The 20,000-nt window shown below is 43.2% G+C and overlaps 1 protein-coding gene across 1 annotated transcript in view; it reads right to left on the bottom strand.

Moving 5' to 3' along the window:
* The window catches only part of LOC117528782 (multidrug resistance-associated protein 1-like), a 231,537-nt gene that overhangs the window by 83,842 nt on the left and 127,695 nt on the right, over positions 1–20,000 (bottom strand). The window contains exon 13 of the mRNA XM_034191407.1: positions 16,596–16,735. Within this exon, the coding sequence (XP_034047298.1) occupies positions 16,596–16,735 (140 nt within the window). The remainder of the gene's footprint in view (positions 1–16,595; positions 16,736–20,000) is intronic.

Below are 20,000 nucleotides of genomic sequence, written 5' to 3' on the forward strand. Positions count from 1 at the left end.
GTGTGATTGCGTCAGACAAGCTTGAACCCTCGTGCGCATGCGTGAGTTTTTTCACGCCTGTTGGTTGCGTCATTCACCTGTGGGCAGGCTTTGAGTGAGCACTGGTCCACCCCTCGTCGGAATTCCTTTGTCTGACTTCTTCCTGAGAGACTGGCGCTTTGCTTGATCAAAATTTTTTCAGAAACTCTAAGGCACATCCAAGTGGACACCATTCGAGAAATTCTGACGGTTTTCCGTGAAAATTTTAACGGCTGATGAGAGATTAAGGAGTGTTACTGTCGCTTTAAGGACAGCCCATGGTGCCAGACGGTGCACCGCGCCCCGAGCCGCCGTCGTCAGTCTGTTTCAAGCTGAAAACTTCCAAATTTAAGCCTCTGTTGACCCAGGATGTCGTGAGAGAACGGAGAAGTTTCAGAAGAGGTCGGGATCAGCAGTTTATCCGGACATTCCACTGTTAAAGGAGATTTTGTAATGAAAGACGTGCGGACGGATTCGCGCGTCGCCACCCAACAGCTCATCACGCGGCGCCACAGCAAAACACCTCCGTTGGAAGCATTACAGGACAAGTTTGAACATGCCCAGCTGTTAAACAATTTCTCGGATACTCACTCGACTGAAAGCCATCGAAAACCGCCTGAATCTTACTAATGGTTATCAACACGGAGGTGTTTTGCTGTGGCGCCGCGCCATGAGCGGCTGGGTGCCGACGCGCGAATCCGTCCGCACGTCTTTCATTACAAAATCTACTTTAACAGTGGAATGTCCGGATAAACTGCTGATTCCGACCTCTTCTGAAACTTCTCTGTTCTCTCACGACATCCTGGGTCAACAGAGGCTTAAATTTGGAAGTTTTCAGCTTGAAACAAGCTGACGACGGCGGCTCAGGGCGCGGCGCGCCGTCCGGCTCTGTGGGCAGTCCTTAAATCGACAGTAACACTCCATAATCTCTCATCATCATCTTTGGCTTTTCACGTGAGGTAAATCTGCCCTACGATTGGACTTTGGAAAACCATGTGACGGTGAACCAACCGATTGGACACTCACATTGCGCACGTCATCACACAGCTTCTATGAGGAGTATAAAGAGGGCCAATGTCTGGGTCGAAAGTCTGCAGAGTTAACTTTTCAGCAAAAAAAGTACGTTTCTATCTCATATCATTAAAAAGTTATTTATAATTTAGTAAAGCTTGGTCTTAGCCGTAGTATACGATGGCGTCAGCCCCAGAGGGTTAATGCTGTGTTCCAAGAAGGATTTTAGCCATGGGAAGTATCATTACCTTCCTTCAGATGCCAGTGTTTCAGAAGCTGACCGAATTAGTCAGGTATGTGGTCCGACTCTCTCCAGGTATCTTAGACTGTACAAGTCTGTACTGCTCCCAGTAAGTGTAGATACAAACTATGCAATAGTAAGTCCCTTTGGCTGCTCCCTTGTTTGCACTCAGGGTCGCCACAGTAAATCCAAGGTGGAAATGTGGCAGGGGTGGGATTTGAACCCGGAACCATCTGCGCTGAAACAAAGTGCATTAACCACTTGGCCACCACCCCTGCAGATACAAACTATGCAATACATTTGTTAAATCTGCTTCACCGGACGCACACCAAACTGATTCTACCCACTGTATATGGCTATATGTGTGTGTGTGTGTGTGTATACGAGGTCTGTTTGAAAAGTATCAGACCTTTTTATTTTTTTCAAAAACCATATGGATTTGAATCACATGTGATTGCATCAGCCAAGCTTGAACCTTTGTGCGCATGCGTGAGTTTTTTCATGCCTGTCGGTTGCGTCATTCGCCTGTGAGCAGGCTTTGTGTGAGCAGTGGTCCACCCCTCTCGTCGGATTTTTATTGCGAATAAAATGTCTGAACGATTTGGAGCTTTGCTGCATCAAATTTTTCCAGAAACTGTGAGAGACCTCCAGGTGGACACCATTCGGAAAATTCAGATGGCTTTCAGGGACGATTTTATGGGGATTACACAGATTAAGGAGTGCTCCAGCTGCTTTAAAGACCGCCCACAGCGTCTGAGAGCGCGGCGCACTCCGAGCGCTGATCGACAGGCTGAAACAACCAGATCATTTCCAACGTGAAGGCTTTGTTGATCCGGGACGTCGTCTGACTTACACAACAATGGCAGAAGACGTGGACATCAGTACTTTTTCAGCACATTCCACTGTTACAGGAGTTTTTTTCATGGAAAGAGGAGCAGAGGGATGCTCCATCGTGCCGCTCATGGCGCGGCACAAAAACTCCTGTAACAGTGGAATGTGCCGTTCATTTCCAAACTGGACGCTCTGTTGATCCGGGACGTCGTCTGACTAGCACAGGAATTGCGGAAGACGTGGACATCAGCACTTTTTCGGCACACTGAGACAGACGTGCAGAGGAATACCACGCGTCGAGGTGGAGCCGCATGGCGCAAAGCAAAGCCGTGATGAAGCCTCACAGGACATGTTGGGGCATGTGTGTGTATATATACGAGGGCTGTCAATAAAGTAACGGTCCTTTTTATTTTTTTCAAAAACTATATGGATTTCATTCATATGTTTTTACGTCAGACATGCTTGAACCCTCGTGCGCATGCGTGAGTTTTTCCACGCCTGTCGGTGACGTCATTCGCCTGTGAGCACTCCTTGTGGGAGGAGTCGTCCAGCCCCTCGTCGGAATTCCTTTGTCTGAGAAGTTGCTGAGAGACTGGCGCGTTGTTTGATCAAAATTTTTTCTAAACCTGTGAGACACATCGAAGTGGACACGGTTCGAAAAATTAAGCTGGTTTTCAGTGAAAATTTTAACGGCTGATGAGAGATTTTGAGGTGATTCTGTCGCTTTAAGGACTTCCCACGGTGCGAGACGTCACTCAGCGCTCTCAGCCGCCGTCGTCAGCCTGTTCAAGCTGAAAACCTCCACATTTCAGGCTCTATTGATCCAGGACGTCGTGAGAGAACAGAGAAGTTTCAGAAGAAGTCGGTTTCAGCATTTTATCCGGATATTCCACTGTTAAAGGAGATTTTTTTAATGAAAGGTGTGCGGACGGGTCCGCGCGTCGGGACGCAGCCGCCGCGACGCTCCGCCACAGGAAAAACACCTCTGTTGAAAGCCTTAAGGACAAGTTGGAACATGTCCTGCCTGTTAAACAATTTCTCATATACTCACTCCACTGAAAGCCATCAAAAGCCGCCTGGATTTTACAAATGGTTATCAACACGGAGGTGTTTTTCCTGTGCCACCGCACCGCGTCGGCTGCGTCCCGACGCGCGGACCCGTCCGCACGTCTTTCATTAAAAAAAATCTCCTTTAACAGTGGAATATCCGGATAAAATGCTGAAACCGACTTCTTCTGAAACTTCTCTGTTCTCTCACGACGTCCTGGATCAATAGAGCCTGAAATGTGGAGGTTTTCAGCTTGAACAGGCTGACGACGGCGGCTGAGAGCGCTGCGCAACGTCTCGCACTGTGGGAAGTCCTTAAAGCGACAGAATCACCTCAAAATCTCTCATCAGCCGTTAAAATTTTCACTGAAAACCAGCTTAATTTTTCGAACCGTGTCCACTTCGATGTGTCTCACAGGTTTAGAAAAAATTTTGATCAAACAACGCGCCAGTCTCTCAGCAACTTCTCAGACAAAGGAATTCCGACGAGGGGCTGGACGACTCCTCCCACAAGGAGTGCTCACAGGCGAATGACGTCACCAACAGGCGTGGAAAAACTCACGCATGCGCACGAGGGTTCAAGCATGTCTGACGTAAAAACATATGAATGAAATCCATATAGTTTTTGAAAAAAATAAAAAGGACCCTTACTTTATTGACAGCCCTCGTATATATATATATATATATACACACACACACATATATATACACGAGGTCTGTTAGAAAAGTATCGGACCTTTTTACTTTTTGCAAAAACCTGATGGATTTGAATCACGTGTGTTTGCATGAGCCAACCTTGAACCTTCGTGCGCATGTGTGAACTTTTTCACGCCTGTTGATTGCATCATTTTCTGGTGAGCAGCATTTAAGCAGTGGTGTCAAAAGTACACACATTTGTTACTTAAGTAGAAGTATAGATACTGCAGTTTAAAAAACACTCTGGTAAAAGTTGAAGTATCAACTTGACCTCTTTACTCAAGTAAAAGTGAAAAAGTATGTGCTCCAAAACCTACTTAAAGTATAAAAGTATAAAGTAACCTAAAAAAAAAAAAAAAAAAAAAAAAAAAGGTAGATGCCACTATATGAATTGAAAGCTTAATTTAAAAACTGATTCGTTCTACATGTGGCCCAAGACCCAAAACCCAAAATTACCCCCCAACACCACCTGCACGAAAATGTTTCAATTCTAGAAGCTCTGAAATGCAGCCTGGGACTATTCCAGACAATAAACTGCAGTGAGTGTAGCATCCATTTAGTGAAGGAAAAAAAAAAAAAAACACAACTTTCCTTGTTCAAATTCATTCTGCTGTTACTAGGATGCAGCAGTTTTCTAGTTTGGCAGATAGTTCTGGAGGAAATCACTGAAGAAATTAACACATTGAAAATATGGTCTGACCAAAACAAACTGTCATTAAATAAGACAGGGATGAAGTGGAGGTGTAAAAGAGTCACTAGGTGTTCACAGGAAACATTTATTATATTATATTATATCTATTTATTTATTTATGTATGTTCATTGTTAGTTGCTTTTATATTTTCTGTTGTGTTTCTGTTCAGGTTCTTTTTGTCTCTTTCTCTAAAATTGTATATAATAATCATTAGATTATTAATATATAAACAAAAATAAATTTAAGGAATATTACAATTTGAAAACAAATGCACCCAAACGTGAAGACAGCTGGAACTGCTTAATGCTAAGTTTTAACATTGAAAATGCCATAGACATGCTAACGCGTTAGCGTCGCTCCCGTTTTTAAGTTATAAAATACATCTATCAACTGTTTCAGAAGACCAAAACAGGTCGGTTTAACATAGAAAAGGTAAATAATACTCACAGAAGTATGCTCTTTAGGGTTTTAGCGGGGGAAAATTAAGCGAAAGAAAGAATAAACGAAGCAATAGGTCGAAGCATTGCTTCAATCTGCGAACCACTGCTTCGATTGGTTCACGGTTCAAAGCAAAGCCGTGCTGCAGAAAAGTTGATTACAGGCACACATGATGTGAAATATATATATATACATTAAACTGAAGCCAAGAGTAACGAGGCTGTTTGTTTTAAAAATGTAAGGAATAGAAAGTACAGATACTTGTGTGAAAATGTAATGAGTAGAAGTCAGAAGTAGGCAGAAAAATAAGTAAAGGAGTAAAGTATAGATACCTAAAAAGTGTACTTAAGTACAGTAACGAAGTATTTGTATTTCGTTACTTGACACCTCTGCATTTAAGTGAGGACATGTGTTGTGCGCTCAGTGGATTTTCATTTCAAGGAAAAAGACGGAACAACTGGAGCAGCGCCTCATCAAATTTTGCCAAAAACTGGGCGACAGCCAGGTGGAAACCATTCGGATGATTCAGACGGCTTTCGGTGACTTTTCAGTCGTGTGACTATCCGAGAAATTGTGTAAGAGGTGGGCATGTCACAGCATGTCCTGTGAGACTTCAACACAGAGGCGCTTTTGCTCCGCTGTTAGCAGGAGCATGAATTTCACCGTCACTCTTTTCATGGCCAAATCTTCTGTCACAGTGGAATGTGCCAAAAAAGTGCTGATGTCCACCTCTTCCGCAATTTCTCGGACAGTTACATGACGGTCCCACATCACCACAGCGTTCACTTTGGAATAATCTGGTCATTTCAGCATATTGATGGCCGATCGGAGCGCGGATCGCTCTCCACCGTTGTGCGGACGTCTTTAAACCGGTTGTACCTGTTATGTGTCGGACGCAGCTCGGAGAACCGACCAGCGTTTGAAGGACCCAGTATGAAATAAGCAGAGCATGGTACAAAGGCTAACTGAATTTAATACATAACAGTGATGTGATACAAAACAACAAAAGGAGTGTGCGGTCTGGCGTGGTGGTGATACGGTGCGCTCCCAGCAGCGCTAACGGTCCGGAGCCAGAAGCCGTTCGGACCCAAGGACCCCGCCGACACCCCCCAGGTGGCCGCAACAAACCGAGTCTGTGAAAGAAGGAACCATTATGTGAGTCCACACTCTACACACAGAGAGACCACTCAAAGGTGTACATAAACAGCAAACACTTCCTGGCTTAATTACTAATCAGCTTCCCAACCTGCAGGCATGGAACATCCAGTTCACAAAACTCCACTGCAGTGGAAGCCGATACATGACTAACGTACAGCTCAATATAATAAGGTGTGAGGGACACCACATTTACTGACTGTATAAACGTTAGTCACAAAATCTAACGTACCTCAGGAAGTGTGCTGACGAGCGTGAGACCTCACCCCCTCCTCTTTCACAGACCGTGCATCAAACCCTGGACGTTCTCTGCATCCACTGATGATGAGATGGCACCCGAGACGACGATCTCACCCGTCTGGTCACAAGGTCGAGTCTCTGGCAAATACACACTGTATACTCCAGTCTTAAATGCCACCATGTTCCAATCCATACAGATGCACCACAGCTGTGAGTCCTGACGAGCCGCAGGTGATCAGGGTGAGGTCATGATAACCTCAGCAACACAGCCACTCAGTCCCAAATGCAAGCCACCTGGAAGGAAAACCAAAAGACAGAAACAAAAAGGCAGCCAGGCCCCCCCAGCCATACAACAGTACCGCTCCTTAATCTGTGTGATGCCCATAGGATCGTCACTGAAAGCCGTCTGAATAATCCGAATGGTTTCCACCTGGCTGTCGCCCAGTTTCTGGCAAAATTTGATGCAGCGCTGCTCCAGTCGTTCCATCTTTTTCCTTGAAATGAAAATCCACCGAGCACACGACACACACCTCACACAAAGGCTGCTCACCAGAAAATGATGCAATCGACAGGCATACGAAGGTTCAAGGTTTGCTCATGCAAGCACACGTGATTCAAATCCATCAGGTTGTTGCAAAAAATAAAAAGGTCCGATACTTTTCTAACAGACCTCATATATATATATATATATATATATATATATATATATATATATATATATATATATATACTTACACTCACCAAAAATATAAACGCAACACTTTTGGTTTTGCTCCCATTTTGTATGAGATGAACTCAAAGATCTAAAACTTTTTCCACATACACAATATCACCACTTCCCTCAAATATTGTTCACAAACCAGTCTAAATCTGTGATAGTGAGCACTTCTCCTTTGGTGAGATAATCCATCCCACCTCACAGGTGTGCCATATCAAGATGCTGATGAGACACCATGATTAGTGCACAGGTGTGCCTTAGACTGTCCACAATAAAAGGCCACTCTGAAAGGTGCAGTTTTGTTTTATTGGGGGGGTGGGGGGGGGATATCAGTCAGTATCTGGTGTGACCACCATTTGCCTCATGCAGTGCAACACATCTCCTTCGCATAGAGTTGATCAGGTTGTCAATTGTGGCCTGTGGAATGTTGGTCCACTCCTCTTCAATGGCTGTGTGAAGTTGCTGGATATTGGCAGGAACTGGTACACGCTGTCGTATACGCCGGTCCAGAGCATCCCAAACATGCTCAATGGGTGACATGTCCGGTGAGTATGCCGGCCATGCAAGAACTGGGACATTTTCAGCTTCCAAGAACTGCGTACAGATCCTTGCAACATGGGGCCGTGCATTATCCTGCTGCAACATGAGGTGATGTTCTTGGATGTATGGCACAACAATGGGCCTCAGGATCTCGTCACGGTATCTCTGTGCATTCAAAATGCCATCAATAAAATGCACCTGTGTTCTTCATCCATAACAGATGCCTGCCCATACCATAACCCCACCGCCACCATGGGAAACTCGATCCACAACATTGACATCAGAAAACCGCTCACCCACACGACGCCACATACGCTGTCTGCCATCTGCCCTGAACAGTGTGAACCGGGATTCATCCGTGAAGAGAACACCTCTCCAACGTGCCAAACGCCAGCGAATGTGAGCATTTGCCCACTCAAGTCGGTTACGACGACGAACTGGAGTCAGGTCGAGACCCCGATGAGGACGACGAGCATGCAGATGAGCTTCCCTGAGACAGATTCTGACAGTTTGTGCAGAAATTCTTTGGTTATGCAAAACGATTGTTTCAGCAGCTGTCCGAGTGGCTGGTCTCAGACGATCTTGGAGGTGAACATGCTGAATGTGGATGTCCTGGGCTGGTGTGGTTACATGTGGTCTGTGGTTGTGAGGCTGGTTGGATGTACTGCCAAATTCTCTGAAACGCCTTTGGAGACGGCTTATGATAGAGAAATGAACATTCAATACACGAGCAACAGTTCTGGTTGACATTCCTGCTGTCAGCATGCCAATTGCACGCTCCCTCAAATCTTGCGACATCTGTGGCATTGTGCTGTGTGATAAAACTGCACCTTTCAGAGTGGCCTTTTATTGTGGGCAGTCTAAGGCACACCTGTGCACTAATCATGGTGTCTAATCAGCATCTTGATATGGCACACCTGTGAGGTGGGATGGATTATCTCAGCAAAGGAGAAGTGCTCACTATCACAGATTTAGACTGGTTTGTGAACAATATTTGAGGGAAATGGTGATATTGTGTATGTGGAAAAAGTTTGAGATCTTTGAGTTCATCTCATACAAAATGGGAGCAAAACCAAAAGTGTTGCGTTTATATTTTTGTTGAGTGTATATATATATATATACTGCTTACAAAGTACATAGTATTTTCTCTGTTTTTCATGGTCTTGGTTTGCCACATCTAGGCATTTACCACGCCTTCTATTTGCACATTTTACTCCGCCTTACTGTTGCAAAATACTACACTGCTGCTGTACTAATAAAGAAATATCTTATCTCATCTCATGTCCACTGGGCAACCAACCCAGCTAACAGCTAACATTATCATAACGTTACCCTATGGTTCTCACAAGGTCATGAATGTCACCGGTTTCTTCACGTCGTGAGAACGTCCTCAGAACGTTTGAATCGGTCCCCGGCCGACAGCTATCTTTATCATAACGTTACCCCGTGGTTCTCACAAGGTCATGAATGTCACTGGTTTTGTAATGTTCTGAGAATGTTCTCAGAACGTTTGAATTGATCCTTAAAATAATTTTTCTGACGTAAATCAAATGGGAAGAGGAACTTAATAATTTAAAAGCATCATCTGTAATTAGTGCTTCTTTTTATTTTGTAAAATCAAGATGATAACTCACTTTAAAAATTCTAGTTTTGGCATAATGTTAGCAGAACGTTGCAGGGACGTTTTAAAATTTATTTAAGGAAATAGACTGGCTCTTATTTAAGCATGGAGTTATACTGAAACTATAAGATATGCAGAAACTAATATCTATAATTTTGTTTGTTGTTTTGTTGTTATAATCTTTGTTCCTTGGTATCTAAATTGCCTGCTTACTTATGATTTTAAAGTGGAGATGACACTTCAAAAATTAGGGAAAAACTGTTATAAATAGCAAAATATACATACAGTATAGTAAGTTGAAAGTGTTTTTATTCATTGTCACTGAAAAATAAAGTTTGTACAGCTTCTCAAAAGTGTGTTTATTGGAAAGTGCGCTGGCAGTGTTCCATCAGCGGTCACTTGTTGCCGTGATGTCACAGAGTGTAGAGTCCTGTCTTTGTCTGTTCGATCGACAACAGGAACAGATGGACCTCAGCATGGACAGTGACGAGATCAAGAACTTTTCTGACTCCTCTTCAAGTGTGGATTATTTCTGACTCGGATCCTGAGATTGTCACAGCAGTGATTAGTCCCTACAGATTGGAGCCGTATTTTTCGGACGAACATTCAAACCAGGAGCATTCTGGCAGTGAAAATAATGCAGACGGTGTTTATGGTGGAGCCGAAGCAGAGGCAAGATAAATAGACTACCCAAGGCATTTTCTGTTAAAAGCAGACAAGTCTGATTCTTATGTATTTTGATCTGCTGAGTTCAAAAACCACTGTATCTTTACTCTTTCACCTTCTAATTTGCATAAAACAAAATGCCCGTTTGTATTTGGGTTAGAAACAGAAATACAAGTTCCATTCTTCTGTATTTTGACCTGCAGAATTCAAATATTGTTAGCATGCTGTGTCTCTACTCCTTCACTGCCTAATTTGCATAAAATAAAATGGCTGCCCAGTTTTTCATGTTTTCCCAAAGTTCGCTTGTTTTTGCTGAAGAAAGGCAATGACAACTCTTATCTTTGTGCTATTTGAACTGCTGAGTTCATAGTTTCTTATTTGCAAGCTGTATCTTCTCTCCTTCATCCCGAATATGGATGAAACAACATGGCCGCCTGCTGTTTTCATACTTTGTAAAAGCTTGTTCTACAAAAGAAATTGATAACAAAACCAATTTTTCCCCATGCCTCTGCAGAACAGTCAGGCCTACAAATGCATGTATTTGTCAATCTTACTCATACTGGCCTGCTGAAAAACATCTCCTATGGATTTAAAAATCACAGTATCATTATATTCATTCCTTGATGGCATGTGAATGACTTTTGTGTATTTTTTCTTGTGTATGGCAGGTGTGGGCCACCAAGGATCAGGTTTGAGTCCTTTCTTGTTTGCAGTGTTCATAGACACGTTGACAGATGACATCAGACAGGAGTCCCCATGGACTATGATGTTTGCAGATGACATTGTGATCTGTAGTGACAGTAGAGAGCTTCCCTTAGGCAGTATTATTAGAAAGCATTGCTTAAATTTTTATTGTTACACAGATGATACCCAGCTTTATCTATCCATGAAGCCAGAGGACACACACCAATTAGTTAAACTGAAGGAATGTCTTTCAGACATAAAGACATGGATGACCTCTAATTTCCTGCTTTTAAATTCAGATAAAACTGAAGTTATTGTACTTGGCCCAACAAATCTTAGAAACATGGTGTCTAACCAGATCCTTACTCTGGATGGCATTACCCTGACCTCTAGTAATACTGTGAGAAATCTTGGAGTCATTTTTGATCAGGATATGTCATTCAAAGCGCATATTAAACAAATATGTAGGACTGCTTTTTTGCATGTGCGCAATATCTCTAAAATTAGAAAGGTCTTGTCTCAGAGTGATGCTGAAAAACTAATTCATGAATTTATTTCTTCTAGGCTGGACTATTGTAATTCATTATTATCAGGTTGTCCTAAAAGTTCCCTGAAAAGCCTTCAGTTAATTCAAAATGCTGCAGTTAGAGTACTGACAGGGACTAGAAGGAGAGAGCATATCTCACCCATATTGGCCTCTCTTCATTGGCTTCCTGTTAATTCCAGAATAGAATTTAAAATTCTTCTTCTTACCTATAAGGTTTTGAATAATCAGGTCCCATCTTATCTTAGGGACCTCATAGTACCATATCACCCCAATAGAGCGCTTCGCTCTCAGACTGCAGGCTTACTTGTAGTTCCTAGGGTTTGTAAGAGTAGAATGGGAGGCAGAGCCTTCAGCTTTCAGGCTCCTCTCCAGGTGGAACCAGCTCCCAATTCGGATCAGGGAGACAGACACCCTCTCTACTTTTAAGATTAGGCTTAAAACTTTCCTTTTTGAAAAAGCTTATAGTTAGGGTTGGATCAGGTGACCCTCAACCATCCCTTAGTTATGCTGCTATAGACTTAAACTGCTGGGGGGTTCCCATGATGCACTGAGTGTTTCTTTTTATTCACCTCTTTTTGCTCTGTATGCACCACTCTGCTTTTAATCATTAGTGATTGATCTCTGCTCTCTTCCACAGCATGTCTTTTTCCTGATTCTCTCCCCTCAGCCCCAACCAGTCCCAGCAGAAGACTGCCCCTCCCTGAGCCTGGTTCTGCTGGAGGTTTCTTCCTGTTAAAAGGGAGTTTTTCCTTCCCACTGTTGCCAAGTTTTGACCGTTGGGGTTTTTCTGTAATTATTGTATGGCTTTTGCCTTACAATATAAAGCGCCTTGGGGCAACTGTTTGCTGTGATTTGGCCCTATATAAATAAAATTGATTTGATTTGATTTGAGTCTAGTCTGGAGAGGTGGAGATATGCTCTGGAGAGAAGGGGAATAAAAGTAAGACTGAGTACATGTGTTTGAGATGGTGGCACAAACAAAAGACAGGAGGCAGAGCTGAAGATGTTACAATTCTCTTTGGGAGTGGCGAAAAATGGACAGGATTAGGAATGAACATATCAGAGTTTGAAGACAAAGTCACAGAGGTGAGACTGAGATGGTTTGGACATGTGCAGAGGAGGGACTCAGGGTTCCTCCAGAAGGATTATGGAGGAGGATTATGGATGTGCTGAGGGAGGACATGCAGGTGGTTGGTGAGACAGAGTAAGATTTAGAGGACAGGGTTTGATGGAAACAACTGATCTGCTGTGATGCCCCCTAAAGTCCCGGTCACACGGCATACAATGATTCCTGAAGGAAGGGAAAAAAGTAAAAAAGTCAAATCATTGAGAAAAGGTGGATGAATGAGCTTTATCACCGAATAGCCTGCGAATCAAGAGTGCAAAAGGGATGAAATAGGATCAAAACGAAACCCGAAGCTAATGCTGATCTCCACGCTTTAAACAAAATGTACCTGGAGCCACTGCTGGAGTGTGTGTCTGCATATCTGCATTCCAGGACTCGGCGCTGGGACGGGGCTCTGTAGTGCCTGAGTTCTGGAGAAGCTGCAAACAGAGTGCGTGATCTGACCCACTGTGGAGTAGGGCAGTCACAATTATTACAATATTCGCCAATCGCGATTATTTTTCATATTCGTGAATATTTTCATAATCGCGATTATCGTGAATTATTTATTTTATCAACAAAGTTGCATAAACGACTCGGAATCTGACGTCATCGTGCAGCAGCAGCCACACGCTGCCTCACTCACTCTGTTTCCTCTCGTCTTGGTCGGATGGTTAGCGAGGCTCAGATAATAACACGGAGCGTGAGGAGGTTCTGGTTCCAAAGCCACGCACCGCTGTGGATGCATTTCAGTTTTGTAGGGCTGGCTCAACTAGTCACGACTACGTCGACGATTGAAATCGTTAACAACTAATTTAGTAGTCGACGAGTTGTTTATTTTATTTAAGTCTTTGATTTTTCTCTCAATCCACAGTTTTAGGCAGCGAGCCGTCCTGCCGTCATTTGGACATTCAAATTTTGAATAAGACGGCCGATTAAAACAGCATTACAACGGCTCCTAATACTACCAACAACAACACAGAGAAAAATCAAGTATGCGGAAACAGGGCTCTGGGATATAGACCATATAATAAAAAAAAACAAGATCAACTTCCAAAAAAGGATAAATACAGTAGGATCAGACCTAATGAAAAGAATAATCAACAACAATAGTAAACCATGGAAAAGGGAAGTCAACAAGATTAAGGAAAAACTGCAGATAACGGATCAAACAAGCAAAGGAGATATAAAAAGGAAAATAGGCGAACAGCTAAAGAAGAATATCAAAGAACAAGGAGAGATCAAATCAAAGGTAAAACATTACATTGAAAACGTAAAAACGTTGGAAGTAGGAAAAAGGAAACCCTACCTGGACAAACTAAACAGGATGGAAGCACATAGCATCATGATGGCAAGAACAAGAATGCTGGCAGTAAAATGCAACTATAGGAATAAATATGCCAATGTATCCTGTAGGTTCTGCAATGCTGAGGAGGAAACTCAAAAACATATACTAGAGGAATGCCAGCAAGTCAATAGGCAAGAATGCCCGAAAGTAACAACGGAGGATATCTTTGAAGAAGATACAACCAAATTAAGAGAAACTGCAAAAGCTCTTACATGGATCGAGGAAAAGCTAAAACACTAATGTGCTGCTCCCCCCTCAGAATGGTAGGGGAGTCCCCAGCAGACCTGGCAACGCACACATGAGGAGGAGAAGAAGAAGAAGAAGAAGAAAGAAGAAGCAGCCGTCGTGTTCAAAGCCTTTTAAAATGTGCAGTTTACCGAAGGAGCTGTGTTTTGTGTGTGTGTGTGTGTGCATGCGCATGCGTGCGCGCGGAGTCAACTTGCTGCAGAATGAGGGATGGAGATTCCTGAATGGAGGCACGAGACGTTACGTTCTGCTGTGAAGCATCACGTGAGACAGCGAGCGCGGAGCAGAGAGAGATTTTAACCCGAGTTGAAACAAAACCAAACTGTGTGCCTTTATTCTCTGTACTTTCTGAACCAGTGCGGTTCTGACGGCACCGTCCTGTTCACACCATGTGTGCATCGTATACTGAATTTATGAGATCATGAGATGAAATAAACGGTCAAATATCCCTAAAAAAATCCTTAAAAATGAGAATATATAAATGAACTGAGCAAAAATGACAGAAAAGCTGTGCAGTGATGTTCAGAGGCACAGATCACAAAAAGCTGAACTTTAACAGCTGTTATTTTCCGTATTTGTTCAATCTTGAGTTTAATGTAGTGTTCAATCACAAAACGTGACTGATGAGGAAAAAAAAGGATGACTTCATCACACTAAAATGAACTGGAGTCAGAATAAAAAATACAAGCTGCTGATTTCTGTTATTTTTCAAAGTTATTAAGCTGTAGCTATATGTTTTAGTTATTTCAAACTGAGTTGCCTCTTACTGTATTCTGATTTATTCATACAAAAAAAAAAAAAAAAAAAAAAAAAAAAAAAAAAATATATATATATATATATATATATATGGGGAGTCAAATCAGCCTGCATTGTTCTGTTAAGTTTATATCAGTTTTCCTGCACATGTCCAGGTATTTTTTCCTTCTTTATAAGAGTTTGGTGTTTGCGTTTGCTCCACAAAGTTTTAAAACACAATAAAATATTCACACTTTTCTTTATAGCAGTTCTGTAATTTCAGAAATGCAACATAAACAACCACAAATCAGAAAAAGTTGGGACTATATGTAAAATGAAGATAAAAATAAAAATGTTGCACTATTCCCAGCTTCAGAGAAGCCAAACGTTCTTCCAGAGTTGTGTAATCATACCGCAATAGTAGAATATAAAGGGAAAAAAAGAAAAAAAAAACAGACAATGTAATCGTCAATCGCAATTATTTGCCTGAGAATTAATCATCTCCAGTAATTCCTAATCGTGACAGCCCTACTGTGGAGATCTGTGCACACGTCAGTGGATCCACCTGCTCTGGTTCCTTGTCCAGAACAAGAGGGTTCATCTCCTTCATCATCAGGATCCTCACTGTCTGGTTCAGACTCTGACAACACACTGCACGCTCCATGTTGCTCCAAAAAAAAAAAAACTAATGTGCTTGCTGAACATTCATAAAATGCCTCATTTTTTTATTTTTTTTTACAAAAAAACCCAAAACAAAACAAAAACACCAACACACTAACCACACATGCTAAATACTCCAGCAAAATAATACACACTGCAAACATGCCAAATATTTCTCCAGTCTGTCAAATACCAAAACTCTAATCGCTGTCTGTACACCCAAAATGCGCACACACAAAACAGAGGTAAGAGAGAGAGTGAGTGGGAGGTAGAGAGAGAGAGAGAGAGAGAGAGAGAGAGAGAGAGAGAGAGAGAGAGAGAGAGAGAGAGCGCTGTGTGTTTCTGATCACTGGGCTGCAGCTGTGTGATCATGAAGTCAGTCATACACACGTGCAAGTTCGACTACCAGTTCTGATGACGCATGCCAACCTGGTCTCACGGCAAGTCGTGATTCAGCAGCACGAAATATACATTAATCTGTTGTTTCGTGTTATTGTGACGAAAAGTGCCTCATTTTTGTCACAGCAGCACGAATTAATTCCAATTCATTCCGTGATGGCTGCACGAAATTAAAAGTGAAGCGGGGGTGGGGGGGGGGGGGTGGTGGTTATGGTTAGGGTGGGGGGAAAGAGTAAGATTAGGTTATGGTTAAGGTTAGGGTCGGGGTAGGAGTAGGGTTATGAATAGTGAGTTAAAAAAAACCCCGTCACGAAAATTTGACTCATTTCATCACGGAAGCACGAAAAAAAACATGAGCCTGGGCTGCACATGCACAGGCGTTGTGTACGTGGATCAGGCACACACGCACGCTTCACCTTCTCTACAGCTGATTCACTCTGGATGAATGCATTCAGCGTTTGGATTTTTCGCACGTACACGTGCACAAAAGGACTACCTTGTACATGATTTAGTGACTCAAACATTCAAAAAAGAATTCAGCCATTTGCAATCACACTGGGTTTTCTGTTTTTATATGTTATACATCTGTGGATCAAAGCTGTTCACCCGCAAATGCCCGCTGCTGCTGGAAAGTCACGCCATCTAAACTGCCACCTGGTTTGCACAAATGGAGGCACAGTTCGTTCTGAGAGATCACAGTAGATGACACAAAATATTATTATGTTGTGTCGGCCCTCAGCACCACAGAAACAAAGCTGATCATGCTTCTGCAAAGCCCCTCCTCTGCGAAAAAAATAGACAGCGATCAAGGATCATGTCCTCAAAACCTTTGAACTGTCAGACTGAAAAGGCCAGCAGGCTCTTCTCTCTGTACGGGCTGGAGGGCAGCAAGCCCTTCAGAGCTCATGGACAGAATGCTGCAACTCCGGACAGACTTTTTGTGCAGCAACTCTTTACTCTGCCGCAGAGCGCTGGAACAACACCACGATCACGGCCTGCCGTGCGCTGGCGGCCAACACGTTCTTCCTGGCCGGCCAGCACCATGGCATAACCGTGGCAGCACTCGCCACATCACACGCAGCAGCAGAAGCCCCACACTGCACACACCAGCACCACCACAGAGGCCACAAAAGTGCTCCCAAACCAGCTTCCCTGTGTGAAAACATTCAGGTGGTCCAACAAAGTCAAACTGAATGAACTGAATGCTAATGTTACAAAAACTAAGCAAACAAGAAGAACCTGTCAAGAACTACAGCAAAACAAAATACAGATAAATTGAGGTTTTCAGCGGCATTTTTTCAAATTTTTCAACAGTTTAAAAATCCTGACGAAGCGCCAGCTGCAGGAACGTAGCTGCACAAAGGTTAAACAATGCCAGTGAAAGTCAGCAAAAGTCCAGATTTCTTGTTTCGTTTGGGCTTCGTTGCCCATCGTTAAGTGCCGTGTGACTGGGCCATAACAGGAGCAGCTGAAAGAGAGAAAAGAAGAGGAAAGCTTGGTGTCTTGACACCAAGCTGGAAATCAATGTGTCTAAGACAAAGGAGCTTGTTTTTTACACAAAGCAAGAACTGACAGTCCAGCCAGTTTCACTCGATGGCCAGCTTGTTGAAACGGTGGAAACTATTAAATATCTTGGTACAGTTCTTGACAGTCACTTGAGCTTCTCTGAAAACACTGATTTTATCTTTAAGAAATGTTCACAGCGACTAAGTCTTCTTAGAAAATTGAGTTGTCTTGGTGTTAATCCGCAGATTTTAGAGCTTGTGTATTCTAGACTTATTGAAAGTATTTTAACATTTCATCTTTGTGTTTGGTTTGGTCACTTGAGTTGTAAGTGTAAGGACAAATTAAATAGAATTGTAAAAATGGCAGGGAAAATGGTGGGAAGCCTCTGGCCCACATTTCCACTGACGGGATAAGGAGGAGCTCAGAGTCCTGGCAGACAGCTCTCATCCTCTGTCCCGTCAGTTTGAGCTCTTGACATCTGAGAGGCGCCACAGAGTTCCGCTGGCCAAAGGTTCTTTTAAAAAAAATCTTTTATACCAAATGCCGTCGCCATAATGAACTCAAAAAAGTGACCAATCCACAAATAAAAAACTTGAACTGCTTTACTTCTGTTTTATTTAACTTTATTAGATCTTATTTTACGTTTTATTTATTTTACTAGGTCTTATTCTACTTCTTCCTTTACTTCTATGTATTTTATGTATCTTATCTTTGTTTTATTCATGTGTTTGTATGACTATGTTTATATTTTAGTGTTGTCTTTTTTGTGCTGGTGAGCCGAAGACAATTTTCCACATCGGTGGACAATAAAGAATTATTCTATTATACTATTCTATTCTAAATGTTTATGTGCATTGTGAGATCTTGTTCAATCTGGGGTCTCATCCATTCCCTGGGGTCCTTGGGGAAGGGTCCTGGGATCTTGTCATATCTTTGGAGTTCTGACACCCCACACAATTTCAAATCGTTAAAACATCTTGTCAAACACAACACTGCAAAATCTGAGGGTTTATATATATATATATATATATATATATATATATATATATATATATACACGAGGTCTGTTAGAAAAGTAACGGACCTTTTTCATTTTTTTTCAAAAACCATATGGATTTGAATCACATGTGATTGCATCAGCCAAGCTTGAACCTTCGTGCGCATGCGTGAGTTTTTTCACGCCTGTCGGTTGCGCCATTCGCCTGTGAGCAGGCTTTGTGTGAGCAGTGGTCCACTCCTCTCGTCGGATTTTTATTGCAAATAAATGTCTGAACGATTTGGAGCTTTGCTGCATCAATTTTTTCCAGAAACTGTGAGAGACCTCCAGGTGGACACCATTCGGAAAATTTAAATGGCTTTCAGGGATGATTTTATGGGGATTACACAGATTAAGGAGTGCTCTAGCCGGTTTAAAGGCCGCCCACAGCTGCTGAGAGCGCGCCGCGCTCCCAGCGCCGATCGACAGGCTCAAACCCCGCTGAAACAACCAGTCTGACTTACATAAAAATGGCAGGAGACGTGGACATCAGTACTTTTTCGGCACATTCCACTGTTACAGGACTTTTTTTCTTGGAAAGAAAAGCGGACGGATGCGCCACCATGCCGCTCATGGCGTGGCACAAAACCACCTCCGTGATGGTCTCACAGGATGGCTTTGAGATGGCTTTCAGACGGCTGTCAGTGGGTTTTCAGTCGTGTGACTAACCGAGAAATTGTGGATGAGCCTGGACATGCCAGAACATGTCCTGTGAGGCTTCATCACGGCGTTGCTTTGCGCCATGTGGCTCCACCGCATCGCGCGGAATTCCTCTGCACGTCTGTCTCAATGTGCCAAAAAAGTGCTGATGTCCACATCTTCCGCAATTCCTGTGCTAGTCAGAGGATGTCCCGGATAAAACACAGCGTCCAGTTTGGAAATGGACGGCACATTCCACTGTTACAGGAGTTTTTGTCATGGAAAGAGGAGCGGAGGAATTCCGCGCGTCACGGTGGTGCCGCATGGCGCAAAGCAACGCCGTGATGAAGCCTCACAGGACATGTTGGGGCATGTCCAGCTCATGCACAATTTCTCGGATAGTCACACGACTGAAAAGCCACCGGAAGCCGTCTGAAAGCCGTCCTGTGAGACCAACACGGAGGTGCTTTTGTGCCGCGCCATGAGTGGCACGGTGGCGCAATCCTCCGCTTCTCTTTCCATGAAAAAACTCCTGTAACAGTAGAATGTGCCGAAAAAGTGCTGATGTCCACGCCTTCTGCCATTTTTGTGAAAGTCAGACAACGTACCGGATCAACAAAGCCTTCACGTTGGAAATGATCTGGTTGTTTCAGCCTGTTGATCGGCGCTCGGAGTGCGCCGTGCTCTCAGACGCTGTGGGCGGTCTTTAAACCGGCTTGAGCACTCCTTAATCTGTGCAATCCCCATAAAATCATTGCTGAAAGCCATCTAAATTTTCCGAATGGTGTCCACCTGGAGGTCTCTCACAGTTTCTGGAAAAATTTGATGCAGCAAAGCTCCAAATCGTTCAGACATTTATTCGCAATAAAAATCCGACGAGAGGGGTGGACCACTGCTCACAACAAAGCCTGCTCACAGGCGAATGACGTAACCGACAGGCGTGAAAAAACTCACGCATGCGCACGAAGGTTCAAGCTTGGCTGATGCAATCACACGTGATTCAAATCCATATGGTTTTTGCAAAAAATAAAAAGGTCAGATACTTTTTGGACAGACCTCGTATAACAGCTTGCAGTCTCTGAGGCATGGACTTAATGAGTGACAAACAGTACTCTTCATCAATCTTGCTCCAACTTTCTCTGATTGCTGTTGCCAGATCAGCTTTGCAGGTTGGAGCCTTG

This window comes from Thalassophryne amazonica, chromosome 16 (assembly GCF_902500255.1).
Source record: "Thalassophryne amazonica chromosome 16, fThaAma1.1, whole genome shotgun sequence".
NCBI classification, from domain to species: domain Eukaryota; kingdom Metazoa; phylum Chordata; class Actinopteri; order Batrachoidiformes; family Batrachoididae; genus Thalassophryne; species Thalassophryne amazonica.